This window comes from Coniophora puteana, assembly GCF_000271625.1.
Source record: "Coniophora puteana RWD-64-598 SS2 unplaced genomic scaffold CONPUscaffold_10, whole genome shotgun sequence".
Classification (NCBI taxonomy): Eukaryota; Fungi; Basidiomycota; class Agaricomycetes; order Boletales; family Coniophoraceae; genus Coniophora; species Coniophora puteana.
Window position 1 is genome coordinate 1512671 of NW_006913062.1, and position 23383 is coordinate 1536053.

The 23383-nt window shown below is 50.0% G+C and overlaps 8 protein-coding genes across 8 annotated transcripts; 3 read left to right on the forward strand and 5 right to left on the reverse strand.

The window, feature by feature from the left end:
* Positions 1 to 699: 699 nt before the first annotated feature.
* On the reverse strand, positions 700 to 2659 carry CONPUDRAFT_128277 (Bicupin oxalate decarboxylase oxidase; the record flags this gene model as incomplete). Its single annotated transcript, XM_007773413.1, has 12 exons — positions 700 to 866; positions 924 to 983; positions 1042 to 1075; positions 1130 to 1238; positions 1293 to 1488; positions 1540 to 1733; positions 1791 to 1834; positions 1902 to 1958; positions 2009 to 2054; positions 2104 to 2170; positions 2224 to 2297; positions 2349 to 2659. The coding sequence occupies 12 exons, from the start codon at positions 2657 to 2659 to the stop codon at positions 700 to 702; spliced, it is 1359 nt and encodes a 452-aa protein (XP_007771603.1).
* Positions 2660 to 4649: 1990 nt separating this feature from the next.
* On the forward strand, positions 4650 to 7749 carry CONPUDRAFT_145764 (uncharacterized protein; the record flags this gene model as incomplete). The annotated part of the gene is made up of 15 exons (XM_007773414.1): positions 4650 to 4799; positions 4857 to 4876; positions 4948 to 5475; positions 5563 to 5628; positions 5717 to 5789; positions 5839 to 6130; positions 6182 to 6206; positions 6266 to 6354; positions 6405 to 6488; positions 6549 to 6593; positions 6645 to 6665; positions 6719 to 6966; positions 7027 to 7221; positions 7278 to 7369; positions 7449 to 7749. The coding sequence occupies 15 exons, from the start codon at positions 4650 to 4652 to the stop codon at positions 7747 to 7749; spliced, it is 2229 nt and encodes a 742-aa protein (XP_007771604.1).
* Positions 7750 to 10219: 2470 nt separating this feature from the next.
* On the reverse strand, positions 10220 to 13200 carry CONPUDRAFT_145765 (uncharacterized protein; the record flags this gene model as incomplete). Its single annotated transcript, XM_007773415.1, has 15 exons — positions 12986 to 13200; positions 12693 to 12800; positions 12580 to 12642; positions 12441 to 12524; positions 12319 to 12391; positions 11953 to 12262; positions 11879 to 11903; positions 11728 to 11790; positions 11587 to 11670; positions 11494 to 11532; positions 11405 to 11464; positions 11098 to 11351; positions 10848 to 11039; positions 10703 to 10794; positions 10220 to 10640 (listed from the first exon to the last, which is right to left on the reverse strand). Exons 6-15 carry the CDS (start codon positions 12073 to 12075, stop codon positions 10220 to 10222), a joined length of 1353 nt encoding a protein of 450 aa, XP_007771605.1. The 5' UTR covers positions 12076 to 12262; positions 12319 to 12391; positions 12441 to 12524; positions 12580 to 12642; positions 12693 to 12800; positions 12986 to 13200.
* Positions 13201 to 13661: 461 nt separating this feature from the next.
* CONPUDRAFT_128282 (Formyltransferase) lies at positions 13662 to 15254 on the reverse strand (the record flags this gene model as incomplete). The annotated part of the gene is made up of 6 exons (XM_007773416.1): positions 13662 to 14180; positions 14232 to 14333; positions 14388 to 14708; positions 14761 to 14843; positions 14899 to 14973; positions 15032 to 15254. The coding sequence occupies 6 exons, from the start codon at positions 15252 to 15254 to the stop codon at positions 13704 to 13706; spliced, it is 1281 nt and encodes a 426-aa protein (XP_007771606.1). The 3' UTR covers positions 13662 to 13703.
* A 139-nt stretch (positions 15255 to 15393) lies between these two features.
* On the forward strand, positions 15394 to 17447 carry CONPUDRAFT_167580 (uncharacterized protein; the record flags this gene model as incomplete). Its single annotated transcript, XM_007773417.1, has 3 exons — positions 15394 to 15630; positions 15693 to 15710; positions 15773 to 17447. 3 exons carry the CDS (start codon positions 15394 to 15396, stop codon positions 17219 to 17221), a joined length of 1704 nt encoding a protein of 567 aa, XP_007771607.1. The 3' UTR covers positions 17222 to 17447.
* A 104-nt stretch (positions 17448 to 17551) lies between these two features.
* Positions 17552 to 19265, reverse strand: CONPUDRAFT_75233 (uncharacterized protein; the record flags this gene model as incomplete). Its single annotated transcript, XM_007772987.1, has 2 exons — positions 17552 to 17594; positions 18115 to 19265. The coding sequence occupies 2 exons, from the start codon at positions 19263 to 19265 to the stop codon at positions 17552 to 17554; spliced, it is 1194 nt and encodes a 397-aa protein (XP_007771177.1).
* Positions 19266 to 20770: 1505 nt separating this feature from the next.
* CONPUDRAFT_75234 (uncharacterized protein) lies at positions 20771 to 21625 on the forward strand (the record flags this gene model as incomplete). The annotated part of the gene is made up of 3 exons (XM_007772988.1): positions 20771 to 21038; positions 21464 to 21520; positions 21567 to 21625. The coding sequence occupies 3 exons, from the start codon at positions 20771 to 20773 to the stop codon at positions 21623 to 21625; spliced, it is 384 nt and encodes a 127-aa protein (XP_007771178.1).
* Positions 21626 to 22069: 444 nt separating this feature from the next.
* CONPUDRAFT_145768 (uncharacterized protein) lies at positions 22070 to 23236 on the reverse strand (the record flags this gene model as incomplete). Its single annotated transcript, XM_007773418.1, has 5 exons — positions 22964 to 23236; positions 22745 to 22909; positions 22525 to 22695; positions 22290 to 22474; positions 22070 to 22232 (listed from the first exon to the last, which is right to left on the reverse strand). Exons 2-5 carry the CDS (start codon positions 22907 to 22909, stop codon positions 22070 to 22072), a joined length of 684 nt encoding a protein of 227 aa, XP_007771608.1. The 5' UTR covers positions 22964 to 23236.
* Positions 23237 to 23383: the final 147 nt, after the last annotated feature.

The window sequence follows — 23383 nt, forward strand, 5'->3', positions numbered from 1 at the left end:
CGAGATGGTGAGGTGTCCATCGCTTCGACCAGGGATCGGATGGTGGATGTCCTGTAGCGTTACTCCACTGTGGCTGGTTCAGCGAAGGGGTATGCCGTCCTTGCCTGGTGTTAGGTTGATCCCATACTGGATCAGGACTTGTGGTGCTTCTGAGGTGAGAAGAGGATGCTTGAAATGGATAAGCGCAACGATGCATGGCAAGTTCTGGGGATACGAGTGGTATATGTGCGCTAAGCGGAGACACTGTCGGGGAGAAACTGTTGGAGAGTATGCACCGTTCTGACCTATGACCTATAAGTAGCAAATAACTTTGTCAAAGCGTCGCGTATGTTAGCTGTCAAAGCGCAGGAAACAGCTAAGCAAAGAACATAGATTGTGGCGTCCCGAGGATCATTGTGATGCTGTAAAGATAGGGGCGTGGTCCAGGCGTCGGGTTGTCACAGCTATCGGCCGCTGACCCTACATCAAGGAGAAAGAACTTGTCCCTTTCAGTGTAAGGTGTGAGACTGTGGAATATTCTCCGCCCGTGGCTACAGTCATCCTGAATCATGCTCTTGTTGCTATTTTCTCCGGCAAGGAACAAGTCACAATGAGGCACTTAACAGCTTATGTATACATTGCTCGCGAATAGCAGACTTGACTACTATCCTACAAAATGAAGCGCCTAATTATTCAAACCTACAACAAACACCCACAAAATCAGTTGCTCCCAATCGGCTCCTGGCCACCGGACGCGGGTCCTACGACCTCCTGTTTGATCTTCGACAGACGCGAGATGGTGTCGTCGTCGAGTCCAAGATGCGCCTTGACAAGGTTCGGTGGGGTCAGCGCAAGCCACTGGTTGAGGGAGATGTCTTGAACACGGTCTGATGATACGGTCAACTGAGGACTGTCGAATAAATAACGTCATGGATTGCACGTACCGGACTTGAAGATCTCCAAGAACTTCAGGGTGGTGTTGCCGGTGTTTTCGATGTAGTGACCTTAGCCGGATTCCGGGATGAGGAAATGCTGTCAATCTTGTGCGTATGATATGCTTACCATAGGATGGAGGTATGTATGCAATATCTCCAGGCTGTATAAATAAAGATCAGCACCAGCGTTGAACTAAGATAGCTGCTTGCCGTACGTTGAAGTCGAATGTGTTGGCTTGTGCTGAAGCAGCGTACGCCGTGACGCGGGACTGGCCCGATATGAAGTACGTCCACTCAGGCTGGGTTGGATGCCAGTGCAGCTCTCTATATTTGCGAACGGTCAATGTCACTTGCGCCGTCAAGCGAATGTATCCGTACCTCATACCACCTACTTCGACTTCGACTTCAGCGGCAGCAATAGTCGTGGACGCATTGAAGGTTCGCGCATCCACGACCTTGAAACTACCGCCGGAGTGCCTCGTGGCATTGACCTGAGAAAGCGGGAAAGTGAACGGGGCCGGCGTGTTATTCGGAACAACCTCGTCTTCTGAAAGCGACTCAGGTGGGGGAGAAGCTGAGCTTAGGTCAGCGCGCGGTCAGCGATGGTGCGATGCCGTGAACCCACATGGGAAGATGTACAGCTCATGCGAAGGAATGTGGTCGAAGGCTGATATATCAACCTGGAAGTTCTTCGCGATGACCTCCTTCGGGACGTGTGCGAGCCAGTCCGTGAGTAAGAACGTGTCGTCTTCGGAGAAGGAGCCGCTGTCGAATACGAGCAAGAACTCGGCTCCGTGGGTGGAGTTGGTGGCCTGGATGCTGAAACGAAGACGTCAGTCAATCGGGCGCTCACATGCAGTGGCCAAAATAGCTCACCTGTGAGGAAATCCACGAGGGAAGTACCATAAATCCCCTTCGCCCTGTTTGATTCCGATGTGAGCACCTTGATTTGGGTGGACCGAGCTACGGTGCAGTGATGAGGCGTACCACATCGCCAACGTAGGATTCGCCTTTTGGAGTGACGACGCTAACGCGAAGATTTCCCTGGATGTGATGTCAGGAGATCATTCGATTCTTATAGGCGATCGGGCTACTTTCAGAACGTACGCCCATTCGGCGTCTTTGTGCCAGTGCATCTCGCTGCTCGTGTCGGTCAGAATTTGATCAAATGTGCATCCACCTGGCTCACCGGATGGCTCCTGGTTCCAGACGCATATCAACTCCAGCCAAGTCGGTTGCTACTGGCATCTGCTGAACTGCCAGATTACGTCAGGAAAAGCATGCATTCTTAGGGATCGATGGAGCTTACTGTTCTGCTGACGTGCCCATCCACCAGTTTGCAGCCGATTATGGCTCAGCGAGAAAGGCCACTTGAAGAAGGGACTGGAAATTCGTCGTCAGAACGCCGCAGTGTGACAAAGAAAATTAGCTCACATGTCGCCGTTGTCGGTGGTAGGTGGCGCAAGTGCATCCGGGTTCTGCAGATCTAGGACGACGTTTTGGGGTCCAACTACGCTTGAACCCAATGACCCGCGAACAGCTTCAGGTCCGTCGTTGACCACGATCCCCGTTATCTCCTTTGAGGAGGGATTTGTACCAGAATGCCAAAGAGGGTAGTTGGGGTCGTTGCTCGCATAGGGAACAGTTGGGGTACTATCGTATGCAGAGGAGATACCAGTCCCAGCAGGTGCAGAATATACCCGCAAAATGAATAGAAGAGAAGTTAAAAGCGTCGAAAATGTCATCTGTGGTCAATAGGGAGAAGAAACGCTGGGCCTGAGAGGAGAGTTGTCGAGCGCTTTATACCTCTGACCTGAGGATTCCGAGCCGACACCGGAAACTTTTTGGCAGAGATGCATGGCGGATACTTCGCTTTATTTCCGGCCGCATAAGTTTCGTGCACTCTGAAAATAGCGATTTGCCTGTTAGGTTTAGTACTCACCAACGGGTTCTTCGGTTACTTGATACTCACGTCTCCACATCATGTGTAAAGAGATGCGACGAGCTGAGAGAGATCCTGCTTGAAGTTTAAGCCAGTGATCATGCGAGCCCCGTTTCAATGTAGCTTGACTCGGAAGTCACAGAGGGGTGGATCTTCGGCACCGAGCCAGCGAAGATAAGGTTCCTCACGCAAAACGAGCATTGATCGGTCTCTAATGCTCCGGCAGCACATTGCCGGAAAGGATCATGTTCACCTTGAAAGTTAAACCAGGTAAGAAGGTTCGATAGAGGTGGGCTTCAGCATGCCTAGGATAATGCGCACCTGAACGGGCTACTGTTATCTCACGCTTGAGGTATCGTGAGGAGGAAAAACACCTGCCATAAATCCTCTTCTTTTTGACCGCTTTGAGGGACTGGAACGAGTAACCCGCTAATTGCAATGCCATAGCCATGTCAAGGAATCTAGAGGGTTACCCTTGTACCAAATGATCAGCGTTTCCACAAAAAGCTGGGCCAAAATGCTTGCGCCAACTCGAGGACTTATAGTGCTACAAGTGTTCTGTCGTAAGTGAAAGAGAGCTGACCGTTGGAATAGGGAGGTCCGGACCGCAGTCTCGAGGGTTGATGCATAGTTCAGGGCCGGTTTGGCCAACATACACAGTCAATGCATAGCTTGTTCGCAAGTTTTGTCGTCTCCAGGAATGCCCAATTCAACATTAAGAATTCGACTGGGAATCCCGCAGACGATTTATCCTAGACTTACCTCTCCGTAATATGCAAGCCTGTGCCTTGTTGAGTCTCGTCTCGTGAGTCGGAAAATCGGAGTTGTGTTTGTGACGTCGGTGTTTGGTTGAGTCGACAGCAGCAGTCAACTCCGCTCGGTGTTCTCCGCGCGGATGTTCTTGACTTCAACGTTTCAACCTTCGGGATGTTCAAACATTCAACGTCAACGGCCAACCTTGCAATATCCATGTTGAATGCCCCATCCCCGGATGGACACACATCTCATTTCCCCTGATCTGGCCTGTATTATCTTAGGTCTTCTCGCTGCCGAACTGTGGAGGTAAACGGGATCCGCAGCATCGGCACATCTGGCCCACATGGTTTATGTCTGCGTTCTGGCCAACATCCAATACTAACGGACATCCTCGGGTACTGTCTGGGGCTCCTTCCCTCTCTCTCTCCGCATCTTCTTCTCGAACAAGGATGCCCCGTGAGGGTATGTATCTTCGCCTCATTCTGCTGCTTGGCGTTAACTGCTCGGGTCTTGGCATCATGCTCAGAATAGCGCCTTTATCTCTGGCTTAAGCCCATCTGTCGACCGAAGAACCCAAGCGTGGCGAGGACCTATGGGGACCCGCGCAGCTCGATACTGACGATTAGAGTTGACCCTGATAAGAAGATTCGGATACCGCCGGCTCGACGGATCCGGATCGCATCATTCGCGGTTACAAAACCTTGACCATTGGCAAGCATGTCTCTCGTTGGGCTATACTACAGTTGCTGACATGGTAATGGCAGGATAAGCAAGTTTTATTGTCGTATAGGTGGCGTGATGTAGCGGGTGGAATTACCCAACGCTCGAGTAGACACTAATGTAAGATTCACTTCTCCTCATTGAATATGTTCCAAAAATATGTTGGCGCCAAACAGGTTGAGATATGCGCAAAAGAAATCATCGCCGTTATGGTGCCAATGTATATATTAGGACGGCACAAGGGTCACCTTGCGTGGCTTGCAAATCCTCGTCTTTGGCTCTTCACCTGACATTTATCGGTCTATTCGAGCGAGAGCATGTTGGGCACAGACCTCCTTCTTCATCGCATCTCTCAAAGCTTGCTCAAGCTTTTGCGTCATGTACGAGTAGACCTCGTGTTTCAACTGTTTGACACCATCCGCCGATTCATGACCGATGCGCGCCCACTAAAGCAACGTCATTGCAAGGTTTGTTGTCCAATTAAAGGGTCATACGTGATTGACCTTGGCATTTCAACTTTTCAGGATATTGATCCATACCGAGGGTGAGTGTGCCTGTATACGCCCAGCCAGGTACAGCTGTCGTCCTCATAGTTCCTAATTTTGCTGCTCTTAGCGGAGAGACGGCACCGTGGTTTTCATTGTGGCAGCCAACACCTTGCGCCCAGCCCTCTGTCGATTGCGGCGCGGCTCTGTGCGGGTGCTCGCAACAGAAGGGTCTGCACGTCATCGCACCTCCGCCGCTTGCGATTGTCAAGTCACTGGCTCGCACCAATGTTGGCGGCTCCTCGTGTGCATCAAGCTCTTGTTCAAGCCCGGTATTTCAACCAGCACAGGCGCGCACACTGCGTCAACCGTGCATGGACGTCCGTGGTGTGACAAACGATCGAAACCTCTACCGTCATTTCGATGGGACCCCCCTCGTCGTCGACGCCTACATGACGTTTGCTCAGGCCACCTTGAGTAGCAATACGGAGGGTCCAGGATGCCTGGCGGGACTCGCGAGTCCGTACGGCCTTACGGCGGAGCCGGGCTATCTTACCCCCGAAACCGAAAGTCTGGGCCCAACCGAAGCAAGGGGAGTGCATGTTTCATTATGGCCAATGTCTGCAAATGAAGTGGACCGTTATGGTCGGGAGGTTCGGTGCGTACACGTTCATCACGGTCTATTTGGATTCGTCGTAACCACATTCGGATGTGCCTTGTCTGATAACTTGATCCCCGCCTGCAGCGAAGAACACGCCGTGGACCATTGCATCCCACGCCTCACACTAGAATATCCCAACCACGAGTCAGAGTACGCCGGGGGAGCAGCCGGTGCAATGCCAAGGTCGTAGTCTCTCCTTCTTCTGGTCGGCGTTCACAGGCTTACATCGGCTCATCAGGACCCCTATTCCTTCGGGCTGGAAGCTATGCATCCACCCCCAAGGAAGTCCGTACTACTTTAATCCCGAGACGGTAAGCCGCGGTTTCGGTAATGATTTATGGGTGTTGATAGTACCTTCAGAGGACACTCACAGATGTCGACATCTGCCTGGGGGGCGTTCACGAAGATATTTTGTGGTATTCACACCATTTGTGGAGGATGCTCATGGATGCTCTTGAGTCGACAGCAGAAAGCACGGTGATTTTGAACGAGTGTCAGCTCGTCATTGAGCCGAAGATCGGCAGGGAAGGTCAGGTGATTGGTTGCTATTACTTCGTCAACACAAGAACACGATGTATCTTCTGGCTGAGCGACCATGATGCCTCATCGATACTGGAGGGTTGTGCTGGCGTGGCTCGAATGTCACATAAGAGTGAGGACAATAATTCTTGTTTTCTTCGCTGCCTGATCGTCGCCCTCTCAGAGCATGCTATCGCAGCGCAGTTTTGGCATGTCCAGTTTATTGTCTCCATTGTGTCTCATCATCTAACACCATCGACGCTATCAGGAAACACTGCGAATTGTTTCCTGAAGCGCTTACCATCGATTGCAACACACTAGACGAGGCTATGAACGTTTTGCTTCACGCGCACTGCGGTAATCCTTCTAAGACTGCTACCTTGGCATACACTCATCATGATAATCAGACCGTATCTCCTCGGGCCCCTCTCTAACGAAGATTGGATCCGACACTATGGACGTTTACCTGAGTATCCTAGGTAATCTGAAAGGTATATGATTTCTATGATTTATGCACTGCCCTCAATATTGACGGTACATCCGCCCAATAGTACTAGGAAGGTCTAGCCAATCTTCGCACGTTACTTCCACCGTCGGTTAGAACCTCCTTCTATCTTCTTTCCGCGACGTGCTCACTTCTGTCAAAGGCCGCATCATGTATACCATCAGTGCGTGTCCCGCTCCGCCAGAAGATTAATCGACTTACCACCGATCCGAGCAGCCTCCGACCATTTCCTAAATCATTACGGTCAACAAGAAGCACGACGTTGTTCGAGTCATGCCTCTTCCGGCTGGCATTATGAACAATCCCTCGGCATGGCGCTTGGTTCATGGCTACTTTTTCGCGCGCCGAACACGTACTACGTGAGATACCTCCACAAGATCTTCGCCGACGGAATCTCCAGCAAGCAGACATGGAACACGTTCAGCGCCAGGATCAACTCTGAGCTGCAGGAATTCAACTTGTTGGTGAGTTGGCCCGCTCTTTCTCCGCCAAACATTGAATCAAATGGGGTGTGCGATATCAAGGCAACCGTGTTGCTAAACGCGAACGTTGGCTTTCTCGCTATCCAGTCGGTCGACAATGGAGGCGGGCGATCGATGACGCAAATTGCAAGCTACTGGTCACTTATCGCGAGCATCGGCTCTATAGTTCTCGGTACATTTCTCGTTCGTTATCATCAGGCGCTCAACCACGTCGATGACGAGATGACGTCTCGCGCGGTTAGTGATCGGCTTCCCGTGTTACTTTCCCGCTGACGGATCACGATGTCATCTAGGCAAAGTTCTTAAGCCGTATGAGCGCCGAGAAACATGGACTGGAGAAGCTCGCTGTGATATACAGCCTTCCGTACGCTCTATTGATGTGGGGGTGCGTCCTTTATCCTTCTCTTCTCTTGTGATATTGTTACGTTATCCTAACAAGCGCACCGATGCTGGACATCGCACAGAATCGTGCTCTTCCTTGGAGCGTTCTCAATAGAGTGGTGTCAGCCTGGGGACATTCGCTCGCGCTCAGCGAATGCCGTCTTCCTTGGCATTACGTTCGTCATCGTCATGTGGGGCATCTGCGTGACCCATCTTGCGGCAGCAGATGACTCCGACTACCTCACTCGACTTTGTCTACGCTTGGCGCGCGTATGCAGCCTCCGCGGTGGCTTCAAGAGCGCAGTAAAATCAGAATTGAATATAAGGTTCAGTTGGCCAACCACTGCTGCTGATAGGGCAGTGGACAACGGAAGGTCAGTATAGGAGAGGAGTAATTACAGTATACCCGAGGACATCGTTGATCGGACTACTTTTTCTTGCGCATACCACACTTCGTAGACAGTTTGCATGTGTCTTTTTATGAGTTTCAATTATTCCGAGCGAAGGACCCCTGTATACCAGCTTACGAAAAGTCCTACGCTGGTATTATGTTGAAGAGAATGCAGTCTGCATGCTAGTAGACCCTTGATTACGATCTGTAGCATTCCAATTCAGGATCACTTGAGTCCATACAAGGATTATTATTGGGTAACGCCGCACTCCAGTGCACGGCAAAGCCCGTTACCGCGGATTTTTTCAAACCGGCCAATGAATTAATGAGGTATAAGTATCAAATCATGGCGCTCAGGCTCTCTATGGCCATGAACTGTGGACAAGGCATATTTTCCATAACTTTGGACGCGAGTTGAGTCTGAAGTCACGGCATACAATGTTCACCAGTCACTGGCGCGGCCACCAACAGAACACGTACATCGTAGCGAAGAAGGCTGAATAAACTAAAATTTAAATACAAGGACCAAGACATTTAAACCATACCGAATCTACTATCTTACACATCCCTATGAATTAAAACCTAGACAGCTGTTGAGAACCGAAGACGCCACACATGGGCGTGAAATTTGAATCAATCAACGCCGACTCCCCTGCATGCACATTCAAAAGTTGACATGACAAAACGTTGCTAAGATACACTCACTCAAGAACAATAATGGGTTGTGTAAAAATTATCTGGGTGCGCAGGTCACCTTCTGAAGCATTCAAGTTGCCATCCGTTGAAAACTGCAAGCAAGTGAAGGCTCGCCACATCCGAAATGACTTACGGGGCAGTGTTGCTACGCAGGGTGTTTGCGGATAAATCAATAGCATTGTCGCACAAAATGGCGCCGACAGGCACTATCTCGATCCTTAAGTATGTCGCAAGATTACTCGATATGACACTTTGAAAGAGGGATGGGTCTGAGTCCATCAGTAAAGATGAAAAATGCTTGTCGCGCCTTGTACAAGGTTGTGCAACCCTGCACAAGGCAACAATTTGACCGTAACGCCGAAATCGGCAAGGCAAGTCTATTGGCGCGGCAAGGTCGCTTCGGAGGAGCGGAGTTTACACGGACAAGTGCCTACAAGGCAAAGAAATTTACTTCGTTCGGTATTCCTAGACCATATTCCGGACCTGAAACATCATCTGAAGCTTGAGAATATCCGAATAGTACGTATCAGGTTGTTTTTACAATTCAATGTTGGGTTTTATGTTTCATGACGCCTTGTCACCTTGCCACAAGGTGACAAGGCTGGCAAGAAATTTGCGGTTTTACTGATGTCAGCTGCAGAGGCTGCAGTCCCATTAACGAAAACTAACATGGTGGTTGAGGACAGGAGATAGGAAAATGAGATTGTACACTATGCCGTAGATGACGTTCAGTAGTTGTTCAGTGCGAGCGCGAAGACGCCATAACAAGAGAAATGTCTTGGAAATGTCTCACAAAACAAGACCAGAGGCTGTACCATGTTAGGTCACATGACCTCGTTCAATTTTTCAATCGACCAGCCATCTGTCGTGCCGTTAGCAAGCCCCTCTAACCCAGTTACCTCTAGCGGTAACGGGAATCAAATGTGTTAGCTGGTCATCCTGAATGAATACACCTCAGGTGGACAACGTATGTGGCTCTCCGAGTGCTTGTACTCTTCATCAGACACATCTACACAGCATATTAAATGCTTCGTTTCTCTCCTTCGAGGTTATCACCCTCGGCGATCTTGACGCAGGGGTGAATCTGATTCACCTTGGGTTCATGTGTCTTGCTACGCCTAGAGGTGCGGCCCGGCAGATGACCGCGTCATCCGGCCCGGAAATTAGACGGAACTGCGCGAGCGACTCGACACATTCAGAGCAATCAGTCGAATGCCGATGTGGCGCGCGAGATTGCTGCCTGAAAGTTCGACCTAGGCCGGCGCAAAGGTCGCTTCGATGCTATCTTGCGCACATATGTATTCCTGGTATGAGAGAGACGCGAGCGGTACTCGTATCAGCTATTTCTTCAGCTAGTGATGCAATGGTATTATCACAAGAACGGCACACTCCTTCTCTTAGAGAGTGATGATTCATCGACATCTCCGAGGACTCATGGCCTGCCATCATATCCATAACTATTTATGAATAATTGTGATTCATAGCACTTTCCACTCCTTCATAGTCGGTGTTTCGTCTCAATTTCTGCTGTTAGAATATATACTATCAAAACTAAACAAAAACATTGTAGTAGGATGCGGCACTAGAAACACGTAAAATCGCCTCAGGTGGTAATACACATCTGTGAAATGGCATGTTCCGCTAAATGATAACACCAGCTAAGCAATACTGTCAAAATATAGATGTTCTATCATGCCGACAGGTTGAAGAGTAATAGATTTTAATTTACACTACAAGCTCGAGGAATCACACTACCCGATACATAAGTTAATCTCGAGGTACGACAGCGATACCCCATGACACCTCCTCAATGGTAAAAGCTTCAGGTCGCTGAGTTGGGGCTTCCAGGTCGTCTAGTTGGATGTCACTTGTAATTGACACAGCGGGAGCCCTCTCAGACGCTCTGTGTGCCACTTCTACTTTAGCAAAAAGTTTCGCCCACGTAGAGCGGAAAGGAGAACTCAAAGAAGAAAGCTTGCTAGCCCAGGTAGAAGGAGCAAGTTTTAGGCGAACTTGCAGTAATCTGAGGCCCACGACTCTCGTATTGTGTGAGCCGTAGAGAATGGAGAAAGTTCCATAGAAAACGAGGTAGAGCGTGACCGTAACTATCACTCCCAAAGAGATTATGTCGGATCGGTCGCCCGTTTGATATGCCTCGGTGATAAAAGCAACGGAGAAGAAGACGAGGCTGAGCCGCGTAAGCGATGCCATACATTAGGCACGTTCCGTTGCATCAACACAGGTGCTTACCTCCACATCAGAAGAGCATAAGGCAGACTATAAACTATGGCTAACTGTTCCAAACCGCGTTTATGAGAATGAATCTTCTTCAAAAATGTGGCCTGAGAATAGTGAATGCTCAGTGCCTATTGAGTAACTCATCGAGATAACTCACCACCGCTGCAACATCCTTATGGCCCTCGCTTTGGTGAAAACGGACAAGAAATGTACCAAGTAAGATACTCCCAACGCTTGCTGATAACGACCAATAGCTCGCTATTTGCGTGAACGACCTTTGTCCATTGTTGCCGTTGTCCACACTTTGAATTGCAAGAAATCCGACATTAGCATTTAATAATACCGTTGCCTTCAAGAACCAATATGTCACTGTCACTGGATACTTGGGAGGGTACATCGCTACTTACAAGAAGGTTGAAGTCCTGAAGTTGCATATTCAGATGTACAATGAACTCGTTCCATGTGTACCTATTGGCTATCTTGTCCAAATAGATGTCGTGGAGGGTGGTGACATAGGCCTTTGGCGCACGGAATAGAAGCCATGACACGAATGTCATCCACAACGACGGAGAATAGTCCCAGCCTGAAATCCACCAGTAGACATCTTCATCGTGGAGTCGTGCATTACTTTGCCCATAAAAGTTCATAAACTGGTTGTATGCTGATCACATATTGTCATTTCGGCCAATTACTACATGACAACTCACAACTTACTAATATTATGCATGATACGGCCTTGAGATTTAAGCCGATTGTTGGAGTTGAGGATAGCCTCTAACATATATGGTCAATGGCATACTCACCGACTACACATACGGCATGCATTCCCCTCGTAGTCATATCTAGGGGGACAATTTATGCCGCCAATGTCAAAGAATGAATAAGCCATGCCGTACCTTGAAGATTAGCAACTACAGACAAATACGTGTCCACTTCGCTAATGCTGATGAGGTGTCCCGCAGTGTTTGCCGAGGTATAATCTTGTTTTTATTTTCATTGTTCAATGGTGGACTTCACCCAAAAACGATGAAACTCACTGCACTTGGCGTAAAGTATGATATTCTTGATACCATCCAAGAGTTCGTTGTTAACCACGCAACCTACGGGATACATCATACAATGCTTCCTATGGAACATAGCCATTAAGACCTGTTTTGACTCAGCTACTGATCACGGCGTGATACATACCAGTAATGCGCTGCGATACCAAATTCTGGGACGTATTTTAGCTAGCTTTGAAACGATATAGATAGTGCACCAACTCTTGTGGGACATATGTGAGACGCCCTCGAGGTTAAACAGCGTAAAGTTAACCTCGTGTAACCAAAAAATGCTTTGTCCTTCGTGATTGACGAAATAGTATCGAATGATAACCCTGATGTCATCTTGTATACTTTCCACCTGGGGCTCAATCACGAGCACGGAGTGTTGCTCTAAAGCGTCCCTTTGCCGTTTGTCCAAATGCTTACTAACACCAAGAACCTCCTCGAGTTTCTCGTAAAGATATTCCGCATACCATTCTACGTCTTCTTGAATGTGTTCATCACATATGTTAACGTCCGTAAAAACCCTCTGAAAGGTACATCTCTTTTCATAACAGGGCATCCAATAGTAACGTTCCCTCTCACCATTTCCTGATGGTAGTAAAATATTGCACCTTCGGGATGATGAACCATCTGCCAGCCATTTGGGATAGGGTTCCTTGCAACGAATTAGCCGAACACACCTGCGTCAATATTCATGTACGTACTCTGGCTCGCTTTGATACGCTGATTCCGAGTCGTGGTCAGGAAAAAACGCTGTTGCTGTTGGGATTGTGTTGTCCGAGTTCGAACTTACAATGAATAAATTAAGTCCGAGCAAAGCAGCATTGACGAACATGGAAATACCGGAAAGGCGGTCGAAGATACCGTCTCCAGCGAGAAGCCAGCATATTAGGTGCGTCCTCGTAGCTATTCTCGTTGAGATACATTTACTGGCCTACAATAGTGAGAGATCATACCTAAGGCTGTTGTTTCGATTATATCGCTGAAGTTCGATGGGTAACATAGGAGTGACAGGAACATCATATCCAACGGATCCATCATCGGGTCCAGCGACATCTGGTTCTCTGTGAAGCGAGGACCGATCAGCGCTATTACTACCATGTGGCCGTCTTCGGTCACTCAGGTTAGTTCCCGCCTGGGAGCGTGGGCTTGAACGCCTTGGCGATTGAGACAAAAATGATCCGTTCCCGCCAGATACATGAACTCGTTAGATGGAAAGCTGGCAGCTCAGTGGTCTCTCAAAGCCTACCTTTCAGCCTGGGATGGACCAGGAAGTGCCATAGCAGCTACAGTGCCCTGGCTCTCCGAAACTGATGCTGGTGCATCGCTTTGCGGCTCTCGTGGTGCGCCTTTGATACGGGACAAGAAGAAGATTAACGCCAGTTGTTTTCTGATCAGCCCGCCGAGAGCTGTAGAGTATTTGGTGAGGTATCGCTTCAGGAAGGAGACAATTTCCTGGATCATAGTAGCAAGACGTTTGACCCGAGAAGATTGACTCTGAGTACGCCAGATGATCGATTAAGATCGATGAGGCCAAGGGAGGAGGAGGAAGCGTGATGCGTACTAGTACTACTATAATATCTTGCTCGTGACTACATTCTTGCGGAGCCATTTAAAGACCGCCATGTCCAATCTTAGAACACCGTCGTGGACCGCCAGGATACAGTGCGCACGCAAACTAGTAGGAGCATATAGCTTTCAAACGGAGATCATGATCACATTACGTCTTGCATACGTCTATAATATGCACTCGAGGTTTCGCGGTAAAAACGCGTCCGTTCAATTCTGGTCTCTTAGTGCCCGTGTGTAATTGCTCAGTGCGTGACTAGCCTTCTTCCACTGCAATGCCTCTGAAGGTAATAGTGCTAAGAGAGAGAACATAGTACACAGTACATTCGAGAAACAGTCAGTGAAATGTGCTCAATGACAGGAACACCGGTTCCCACTATGTCGTCAACAATATTAAGTCAGTCCTTTGCTTGACCGTACGATATACTGCAATCTCTCCTCGAAGTTGGGGCTGGGCTCAGCCGCACACTACCGTCGACAAAATCTGTCTCCCGTCCTCGCACGCCATTCCACCACACCTTGGCCGGGACCGCGCGGCGATTTTGCTCCTGGAGCATGTCAATCCCCAGAACGGCGCCATCCGCGCAGCGCACGAGCACGCTGCGCGAGTGCGGGTCGTAAGCGGCGACACCGGGCAAAGGCGAAATCTCCAGAATACCCCTGTCAGAGTCGTGTCGGCATAGCCCCGAGAGCTGTAAAGATAGCCCAGAGGGCGTGTACACTGTCAGCGGCTTCTGGTGTGATATGCCACGGTCGAGGCGGATGATCTGGTCGCACGACATGAGAGAGAAGTCGACGAGCGCGTCTTGTGCTGTTATGCTTGGTGCGCGTGGGGAGGAGGCGGAGGTCACTGGGTCTTGTGGGGTAGATTTGGCCTAGAATGAGTTCTAAGGTTAAGGAGATGGATGAGCAGACGAAAGGCGTACGGTTCCAGCTAGCATGTGCCTAAGAACATCGACGAGCAGCTTGCCGCCCCGCTCAGCGAGGTCGTCGCGCAGAGTGGGGAATGTTGACTCTGGACGCACGTCCTTTGAGCATGATCAGCAGTCGGCCATAACTGGAGAAGGGTGGGGTCGACGTACCATTTCCTCCTGGGCCCAGATTCCGCCTGCATCAATGCCCTTCTTACGCTCCATCATATCGATAATCGACACGCCTCCGCGCGTGTCGCCGTTCATGATCGTGTATTGGATGGGAGACGCGCCGCGGTACAACGGGAGAAGCGATGGATGCACGTTCAGTGCGCGGCCGGGTGCGAAGGCACGTAAGAGGGGAGCGGGGAGGATGCGTCCGAAGGAGGCCGTGATGAGCAAGTGGTGCCGTGCAGGGGATGTCGGGGGTGTAGATGAACTGGAGGCATCGGAAGAAGGAAGGGTGTGGTATTTGGAGAAGGGTGGCGGAAGCTAAATACGCGTGAGGCCAACGAACGGAGGGTGAATAGAACAATGGTCATACCTGCCACGTTCTGAATGCGGGCTTGGAGTGCGGGATGGTGTGCACAGGCAGCGACAGTGATTCGGCGAGGAGCTTCAAGGGTGCTACATAAGGCAGAATGTTTAAACAGGTTGTAGCAGAGGTAAAGGGGATACTCACATACCGACACGATAGAACCTCTCCTCCCTGTCTTCGAGTCCGGGTTCGTCACGATTGAGATGTGTTCCCATACATCTATGGGAAGGACGATTTGTCAATCATTATGTTCAAAGATACAAAGCAGTAGGGTTACCCGGACCAGCATGAAGCTGTGACAAGACCGTACACGAAAACTCGTCGCGGCCGAAGAAGAGGATGTCAAACGGTTGGGTGTTATGAGCAGGAGCAGACGTCGAGCTACATCTTGGTGAAGGGAGAACGTGGTCTGTGAATCGGAATGTCCGCTGAAAAGAAGGCCGGACGTTTCTGCGTGTGTAGCTAGTAGCTGGGGTGTGAAGGTGCTGGGACCGAAGCATGTCAGAGAGACGAGTGACGCGCGACAAGTCATGTCGGAGTTTGCGGGGTCCACAAGAACAAAACGCGTCGCGTCACGAATAGGAGGCACTCAGACTCTGGCCATATATATAACCATCGCCTTTTGCTCATCTCCAAACTATGCACCATGTTTTAACGAATCTCGAAGTGCTGCACAAGATCTTCAGCAGCCTCCAAGATGAAAAAGGCAAAGAATTCGGAGAGCATACTATTACGCGTCGTTCAACTCTAGCACGCTTAGCGAGGACCTGTCGCACCTTTCAGGAGCCCGCGTTGGATACACTCTGGGAGCACTTGACCTCGGCGGATCCTCTTCTGAAGCTCCTACCAGAAAAGTCCATTAGCTATCGCCCGTGGGTGAGTCATCGCTATACTACGACATGGGTGTGGCTCGCTAATGGCATTCTCCCTGTCGTTAGCTGCTCGCAAACGAACATGTGAGCCCCCCACATCTTGATCTTGGTCGCGGAAAAGAATAAAGCCTGTAATCATTCATCAGAGAAACAAAGGTGCCGAGGCGTTTTTGCAGGGTGCGGGCAGGGTGCTTGTCCGAGCCGATTGGGACCTCTTCAAAACGTACGCAAGACGAGTTCGCATACTTGGTCCTTTCAAGTCATACACCGGGGTTTTCTTCTATAATTTAGAGCTAGCGCCACACGATATGCTTCCTCTCCTTCCAAACCTCAAGATTCTTGACTGGAGAGGGTTTAATGACCACTCAATTCCCCTTCAGTACCTCGGGCTCTTCCTGTCGCCAACTCTGAAGCGCCTTCGTATAGAGCTCTCCACGTCAACAAAACATGAAGAACTCTACGCTCTTTCCATAGCCCCTGTTTCTTGCCCAAAGATTAGAGACCTAGGTTTCTCCGGATACGAATTCATTCGCGACTTCGGGGCATCGAGGAGCACCTATTACTCCTCTCAGATACTCTGCCAATGGTCCAACTTGAGCAATGCTGTCTTCGACAGCGTGACAGATGATGCTCTGGTCCATCTAGCTCAAATGCAAACTCTCGTCTCCTTAAAAGTCGATTTGGATAAAATTGACTCCCTAGATGGTGTACGGTCGCGCGTGACCGGTACGGCTTTCCCCTCGTTAACATCCTGCAGCCTACGATGTGTGGACGTATACCTTTCAATCGAGTTTGTCACCATAATGCAACTCTCCCCCGTAGAGTTAACCCTTAACTCGCCTGTCCTCGACGAATCTTCTCCCATCGAGGAACTCTTCACCACGCTTTCTACACATCCTTCCCGGCGCGAACTGGAGAAGGTCAACATTCATTGGACTAAAGTACAATTCAATCTCCCGGAGCTCAAAGCGCCCCGTGATCCTCCTGAAGAGTGCTTGACCATCATGCGTCTGCGACCCCTTTTCAGCTTCCGCCAACTCCGCGTGCTCTCCATAAACATGCCACTCGAAATCACCCTCGACGACTTGGACATCATCGAACTTGCACATGCCTTCCCAGCTCTCGAAGAGCTATCGCTTAACGGTGGCGATAACCTAACCGTGGACCCACTGGGCCCATGGTATGTACAGGCATTGGATGATTTTTCGCGGCAGCGCTTCTGTGCTGGGTGGCTCGTAAAGCCTCGTGTCACATTTCGCGGACTGTACGCCCTCGTCGAGAGCTGTCCCCGCCTTCGCGGTCTCGGAATCTCGTTCGACGCGGAACAGGCTGCAGACGAGGTGCCAAATGAAGTTCCGTCCCCCAACAGGGACATCCAGTATCTGCCCGTGGGCAACTCCGCGTGCGGGGATCCCGAGGGTGTAGCGAGCCGCCTTCGCTCTATCTTTCCCAATGTCTCCCGGATAATGACCCGCTGGTCACCTTGGCAGCGTCAGCTCGATAACAGTCGGAAGCAGCAGAAAGCGACGAGCGACCGGTGGGAAGAGGTAGGACGCCTCCTGAAGGAACCTCGGGAAGCGGGCAAAGCACCTTAACCGTATTTCCTGTGGTCGCCTATGCGCTGGTCCTAAAAACGACGTAATCTAGCCACCTACAGAAAAACTTCGGTATAGTAAATCAGAATAAACGGATATTGTGAATTGCCCGCAAGCGTTGTGCGCCAGTGTGAACATCTTATTACCGACAATCTAGATCTCGGGGTAAGTCGTGGCCCGAGCAGAGGAGAGACACTGTTGCAGCGAATGACGTGAAGTTGCGAAGACGTGCGTAAAGCTGGAGGGTGGAGGGGTACTTGTACGGGAAAGGTTTACTGGGCGGGCTGTGGTAACTATTACACCTTTTGCCTCTCAAAGCTCGCGAACGACTTACTCGATACGCCTCACCTCCTCCACTCCACCACACTTTGATCTTGAACCAACATGCCGAGGTTATCATGAGGGTCTTTGCAGTGAGCCAGCGATAACTTTTGCAGCGCATGTCCATTGGCCGCCCGTGTCGCCAGGACTCTTCGCAATACTGTACCATTACGACCTTAAGTTCACGGTGGCGTGGGAAGTTATTAAATTAAATTCCGCCTGTCCACCCCAACAAGTTCAACGGGTAGGTGGCCTGGTGGACATTGTTCGTGTTCTGGAACAGAAAACGTTGAATATTGCACTATTTCAGGTCAAACGATCCTCTCAACCTTATCCCGAAGTGAGAATATCATTACGAGGGATATCAGTTAATGAGAACATTTATGAGTGTTATTTGTATATTTATTCTATTTTTGGTATGATTTTGTTGTTTGCACGTCTGTCCACCTCTCTAAGTTCGGATGGGTTGACCGAGGGTGGACTGTCCACCCTAACTAAGTTCAGTTCGAGCCCCGGGTGGACAGGGGACGAACTTAAGGTCGTAATGGTACAGTAGCCCGAAAGATGCGTACCCGCGTTCGGGGATTTGGGCGTTGGGATCCACCCAGTCTAGATTTAGCATCGTCATATGCGTGAGGTATAGCTGTTGGAGCTGTGGTAACGGGTAAATTTTCTTCTGTGCGGTGTCAGCGGTGTCCTCGCCACCTAGCGGCACCAGAGAGATAGAAAACAAGCAGAAAGCAAGAGAGTGCGGGAAGTTCCATGTAAGTAGTTTCAAGGACGGCAGCTCGGTCCATATGTCACGCCAGTGACGTTGATCAATGAAATCCAGTCCTTGAATTTGCAGGAACTCGATGTGCTGTAAACACAGCCCCCTTACAATCGACGTGACAACGCGAGACCTAGTTTGATTATTGTTGAACTCGACCATGAGTTGAAGCTGAGGATCTAGAAATTGACCGGGTCTTGATCTTGGGACGGCCAAAGCGGTTAGCTCACGTGTTTGGTCTGCTGTCAAGTGCAGGCCCCAAGAAGTTCGAAAACGTAGTGATTCTGACTGAGTAGAAGCGGATCGATACTGGCTCTCCAACGAATATGCCAATGCAGCAGAGAGGTCGGTGCCGTCCTCAACTGGGGAGCATTTCAGGAAGAGCTTGACTGTAGTCGGTACAGATAGATGGCTCAACAAGTTGAGGCACTGGGCGCCACGACCAATAAGCACTAATCCACAGAGTTGAGACAAAGCTACGCGATGGGCGGATGAAGGTGTATGCCCGGAGTCAACCTTGGTTAAGCAGCTCAACACAAGCGTTTGGAGACGTTGTAGTCTGCTTAAAGTGGCAGCAAGCTCTGAGAGAGTGGGTTGGCTGTGCGAGTCGAGGGAGAGGAACGTCAGGTTCTTGAAGCATGGAGAAGGACCCCACGAAGGCAAGCTACATCCCTTAAGAGCTAGTGTTCTTAGCCTCGACGCTGTCTCCGTCCAATGCATCGGTATCGCAAGTTTTTGGGCGCGGGTATCCTCGATGACTAAGACTTCGAGACAAGAGGCTAGCTGAGTTGCCATCTGACTGATCAGAGGGTCAGGTCGTGCATCGCCGCTCAACTGCGGGCGCGGCTCGCGGCAGCGAGAGAGCCACTCGTATTCTTGTAGGGCTTTCCACCAGCTAGAGTTGGTGGACGAGAGCCGTAGCACTAGAAGTGCACTCTTGCAGCGATTGAGCATCTTGCGCACTTCAGTCACCCCGGGTAAAGACCCCTTTAAGCCACGTTTTCTCCACCCAAATTCTGTCCCTGTAAGGGGCCTACCCTGCTTGATCATCCTGCGCCTGCTTGATTGATCCTTGCTGCCGGGCAGGTCGTCCCAAAAAGTACCCTTGTGAGCTAATTTCTGGCAGGACTGTTCTCAGCTAATTTGGATATCCGGGTACATTATCCAACGGGTGGCGGGATATCCTGCAACGTTCCCCACATGTACACCTGGATATCCAGACCATCCATACACCCCTGTGCTCTGAATATCCAGGGAGCTTGGACATCCCACGCCCCCTACAGGGTGTCAGGGGTCCCAGCCCTCGTCTTTTTTTAAATTATTTTAGCTGTACCCTTACTATGGGAATGATTTAGTTACTGTCTGTAAAGGTCTTGTACGACATATTGTTATATATAAATTAATGGGAGATGAGTAGTGTAACATTCCTGAATACTACTACTAAGGCATACATGGTATATAGCAGCCTCATGTATATGTTTCATTTCAATGTTCAAACCCATTATGTTTAAGGTCCCTCAGTTTGCGACATCCAACCTGTTGTCTCAAGTATGTGATATGGAGACTTCACATATGTTCCTGAGGCTAATCTCCGTATTCTGCACCCCATCGATGGTGTGTACACAATGTATATCAAAGCTTGTCAGCCATGCTGAATTAGACTAGGGATATCCTACAGATCATGTTCTGGCTGTGTTTGGTCTTCCTGGAGGCCCGACCACCATATGCACTCATTTATGTACGGCGATGAGTAATACTACACCTGTCTTTCATAAGTACTCAAGTCGGTATATTACTATAGTTCTGCGCGAGCATCTCGATGACAAGACGGCAAGATGGTGGACTTGTCACTCTTGGCCCTCTGGTAGCTTGGTGAACCAAGCTACAAGTCTGACAAGGTGGCGAAAGTCGACACAGAAGGTCACAATCTTCCTGATGTGCTCCGAGTCTTACAGAAGATATAGCAGCTGCTTAGAGGATTTTCGAGTTTTAGCATTATTTGGTTTTATTGGCATATTTTAAGGGATTTTTTCAACATTTTACAGTGTGTCCTCCCATCTAAGTTCGAAGGCTGACTTTTTGGGGGACTGTCCACCCTCCGTAAGTTCGGTTCATGAGGGGGGGTGGACAGGGGACCGAACCTAAGGTCAAAAAAGTACAGTAATAAGGGAAAGGAAACATCAGTGCCCGAGCTGCGGCAAAATGTTTGATCACTCGAGCAGTCTTGCAGTGCACATAAACACTCACACGGGTTCTAAACGTGAGTTGTCCATTGCTCACTTTACCACTCCAAAAGAGTCACACCAGGCATAGGACCAGCCAGCCCATTCTCTTTCCTGTACTTCCCAGCTCCTTGTGGCTGAAACTTGCCAACAGCCTTCACATGCCTGGTCCCCAATTGCGGCAAGCGCTTTGCCACTCAGTCCAACGCGACCCGGCACCCCCAACCGCACGACACAATGCCAAGCACCAACACCCGCGACCAAGCGCCCGCCGTGAACTTCGATGCACCAGTCGTCTCGCACGACATGCAGACAACTGCGCCCCAGCCCGCAAGCTATGAGTGGGTGCAACCGTACAGCTCGATCGTGGATCTGGGTCCACGTGAGTCAGCTCCACTGCAAGAGCCATCGGGGGCGCCGGAACACGATGTGGTGGGACCATCGGCAAGGCTTCAGATTCCACGTCGCCAGTACGAGCAGGAGGAGAGCGACAAAGAAGAGGGAGGTGAGAGAGATTTTATGGGCGATGGATAAAACGTGACATACCCATCCTGGGTAGGATATATATGGAGTTTGGTGACGTAGTTATAGAGAGAAGATGGAGCTGGCGTTGTGTACATAAGGGATGCGGGAGTTGAACTGCAAGGGCACCACGGGCCAATAGAACAACTTTCACAATTATAAGCAGAGTTTGGAGCCGGTCGAAGTGGGCTGGGCTTACCTCTTGTATAAATTACGTCGTCAGACTGCGAGAGAGGCAAAAGTGACGTCAATAGGCCTCAAGGCGGCCAGCCTACTGAAAATGAGGGTTAGGATGGTCATGGTCATGGGCCAAGGTCAATCAGAGGAGCATATATGCAGCATCCACTTCCCCCAGCTATTTGACGACTAGGCAAGCTTTCACCACAGGCTAAGTTTGACGCCACGCAGCAACTGCCTCTGCGCCTCACCAATGGGCCGTTGTCGTGGTCTGGATTATGAGAAGAGGTGTGTTTCTTTTGGGAAAGTGATCCAAAGGTGATGGTGCTCACAGTTTCAGCATTCACCGGATGGGCTCACGAGCTCTACGTCAGCCCCAGCATTCGCGGCTGAATCTGGCCCACAGCTCTGTCTTCCTCTAGGTGAGATAGATGTAGAAATTCGAGGTCGCACAGGCTCGCGACGACGCACAGCGCGTTTGTCCCGGGCAAGAGGAGGGTGCCCAAAGGGGAATCGCGTGAAGATTTCAACTATCTACGACATCAGCAAAAAATGAGCGTGACAATTGCTGTGATTGGGTGTAAAATCCTATGTTAATCTATTACCACATAGGCCTGTAATTACCTACGATTTTTAAGGGGGGGTCAACACTTGCTGCAAATTTCCGGCAAATATCTCTAGTACACATGCAATATCAGCCAATTTGTTTCGAGTTTTATAAGCAAATAACCCCTTATTGGCAACAAATGCAACTTATTATCACACCATTGTTAAAATAGAGGGGGGTCGAAACAATCACATTGGCATTGTAAATATTCTACTGGATATAAGAATCAACTACACTTTGTCTTCAGACTCGGGCCCTGTAAATGTACTTGATGCCCTCGACCGGCTACAATGACGTGAAATGGCAGCAGCAAACTCAGCATCTGCAAGGGGGTTGGATGCGGCAGGGCCATCGTTGTCCTCATCAGAATTGGGAGGAATACCCGCATGGACACTGAACGTGAACAAATATTAATATAGACAAGATGGGAAAAGCAAAAGAGATACGAACCGTGCACCTCTGAGGAGGTTGTTCTTGATGTCGTCGAAAATGTCCGATTGGGCGTCCTTTGCAACACGGTCAAACTTGGCCATGTTGTCAATGTGGGCCTGTAGGTGCTTGCCGTACTCATGACGGTCGAATTGGATGGTCTGGCGCTTGCCGTCGACACGCCACTCATCAATCCGGCACTGTATCTAAGAGGATACAGTCAGCAAAGCCCAGGAAATGTAATTGAGTCACTCACCGCAGTCCACAGAAGAGCCAACAGGGGGGTTGAAAGCGGGCTGAACATCTTCCGATACTTGACCCCCGTGTCGCGGATATTAGTGAAGAATGCACTGTTGAGTGCTTTTTGGAGGATGGGATGCTCGTAGAGCCCCTCGCGCTCGGAGTATGTCACTGCCGAGTTAATGTTCTATATGCAGCATTAACAATAGTGACCAGGGCAATGCATTAGTACGTACCTCGTAACACATGCCGAACCTGTCAACAAGACGATTGGCAAGTGCTTTGTTGGCGACATGGATCCTCGTGTCGAAGTCAGAATCGACAAAGTGGTAATAGGTGTCGACGTGGCCCGCAATCGCAGTTTTGGCATCACCTGTGGTCATAGATATACGGCGACGCATCTAGATAATGAGAAATATTAGTAAGAAGCGCCAAAGACACCTGAACGTACTTACAATGGCCAATATATCATAATCGTAAGTAATGTTTGACGCAAACTCATGACGAGCAGCCAGCCACGCCTCTTTTGCCCACGAGGTAAGGGCAAGATCATCCGCCCAGATGCCCCGTGTCAAGGCAAGGGCCAAGAAATGAGAGGTAGCCCACGTGAAGAGCGTCTTGACAGGTGGTATGTAGTCGGAGATGTTTGTACTCTTGGTGTCGAAGTTCTGAACCTTCCTCGGCAGGATGAGGTCGGGGTTGTCATCGTCTAATAGGTTGGCTCCATTGTCGGGTTCTTCGGGGTCTTGTGACAATGCCAATGGGACTTGTGCAGCCACAGAACGAGTACTGGCAGTGGCAGATGGACGAGCAGTGGCAGCGGCATGCACAACATGAGAGTTAACTATGACAGTGATAAGCGGGCGGGTGTCGGG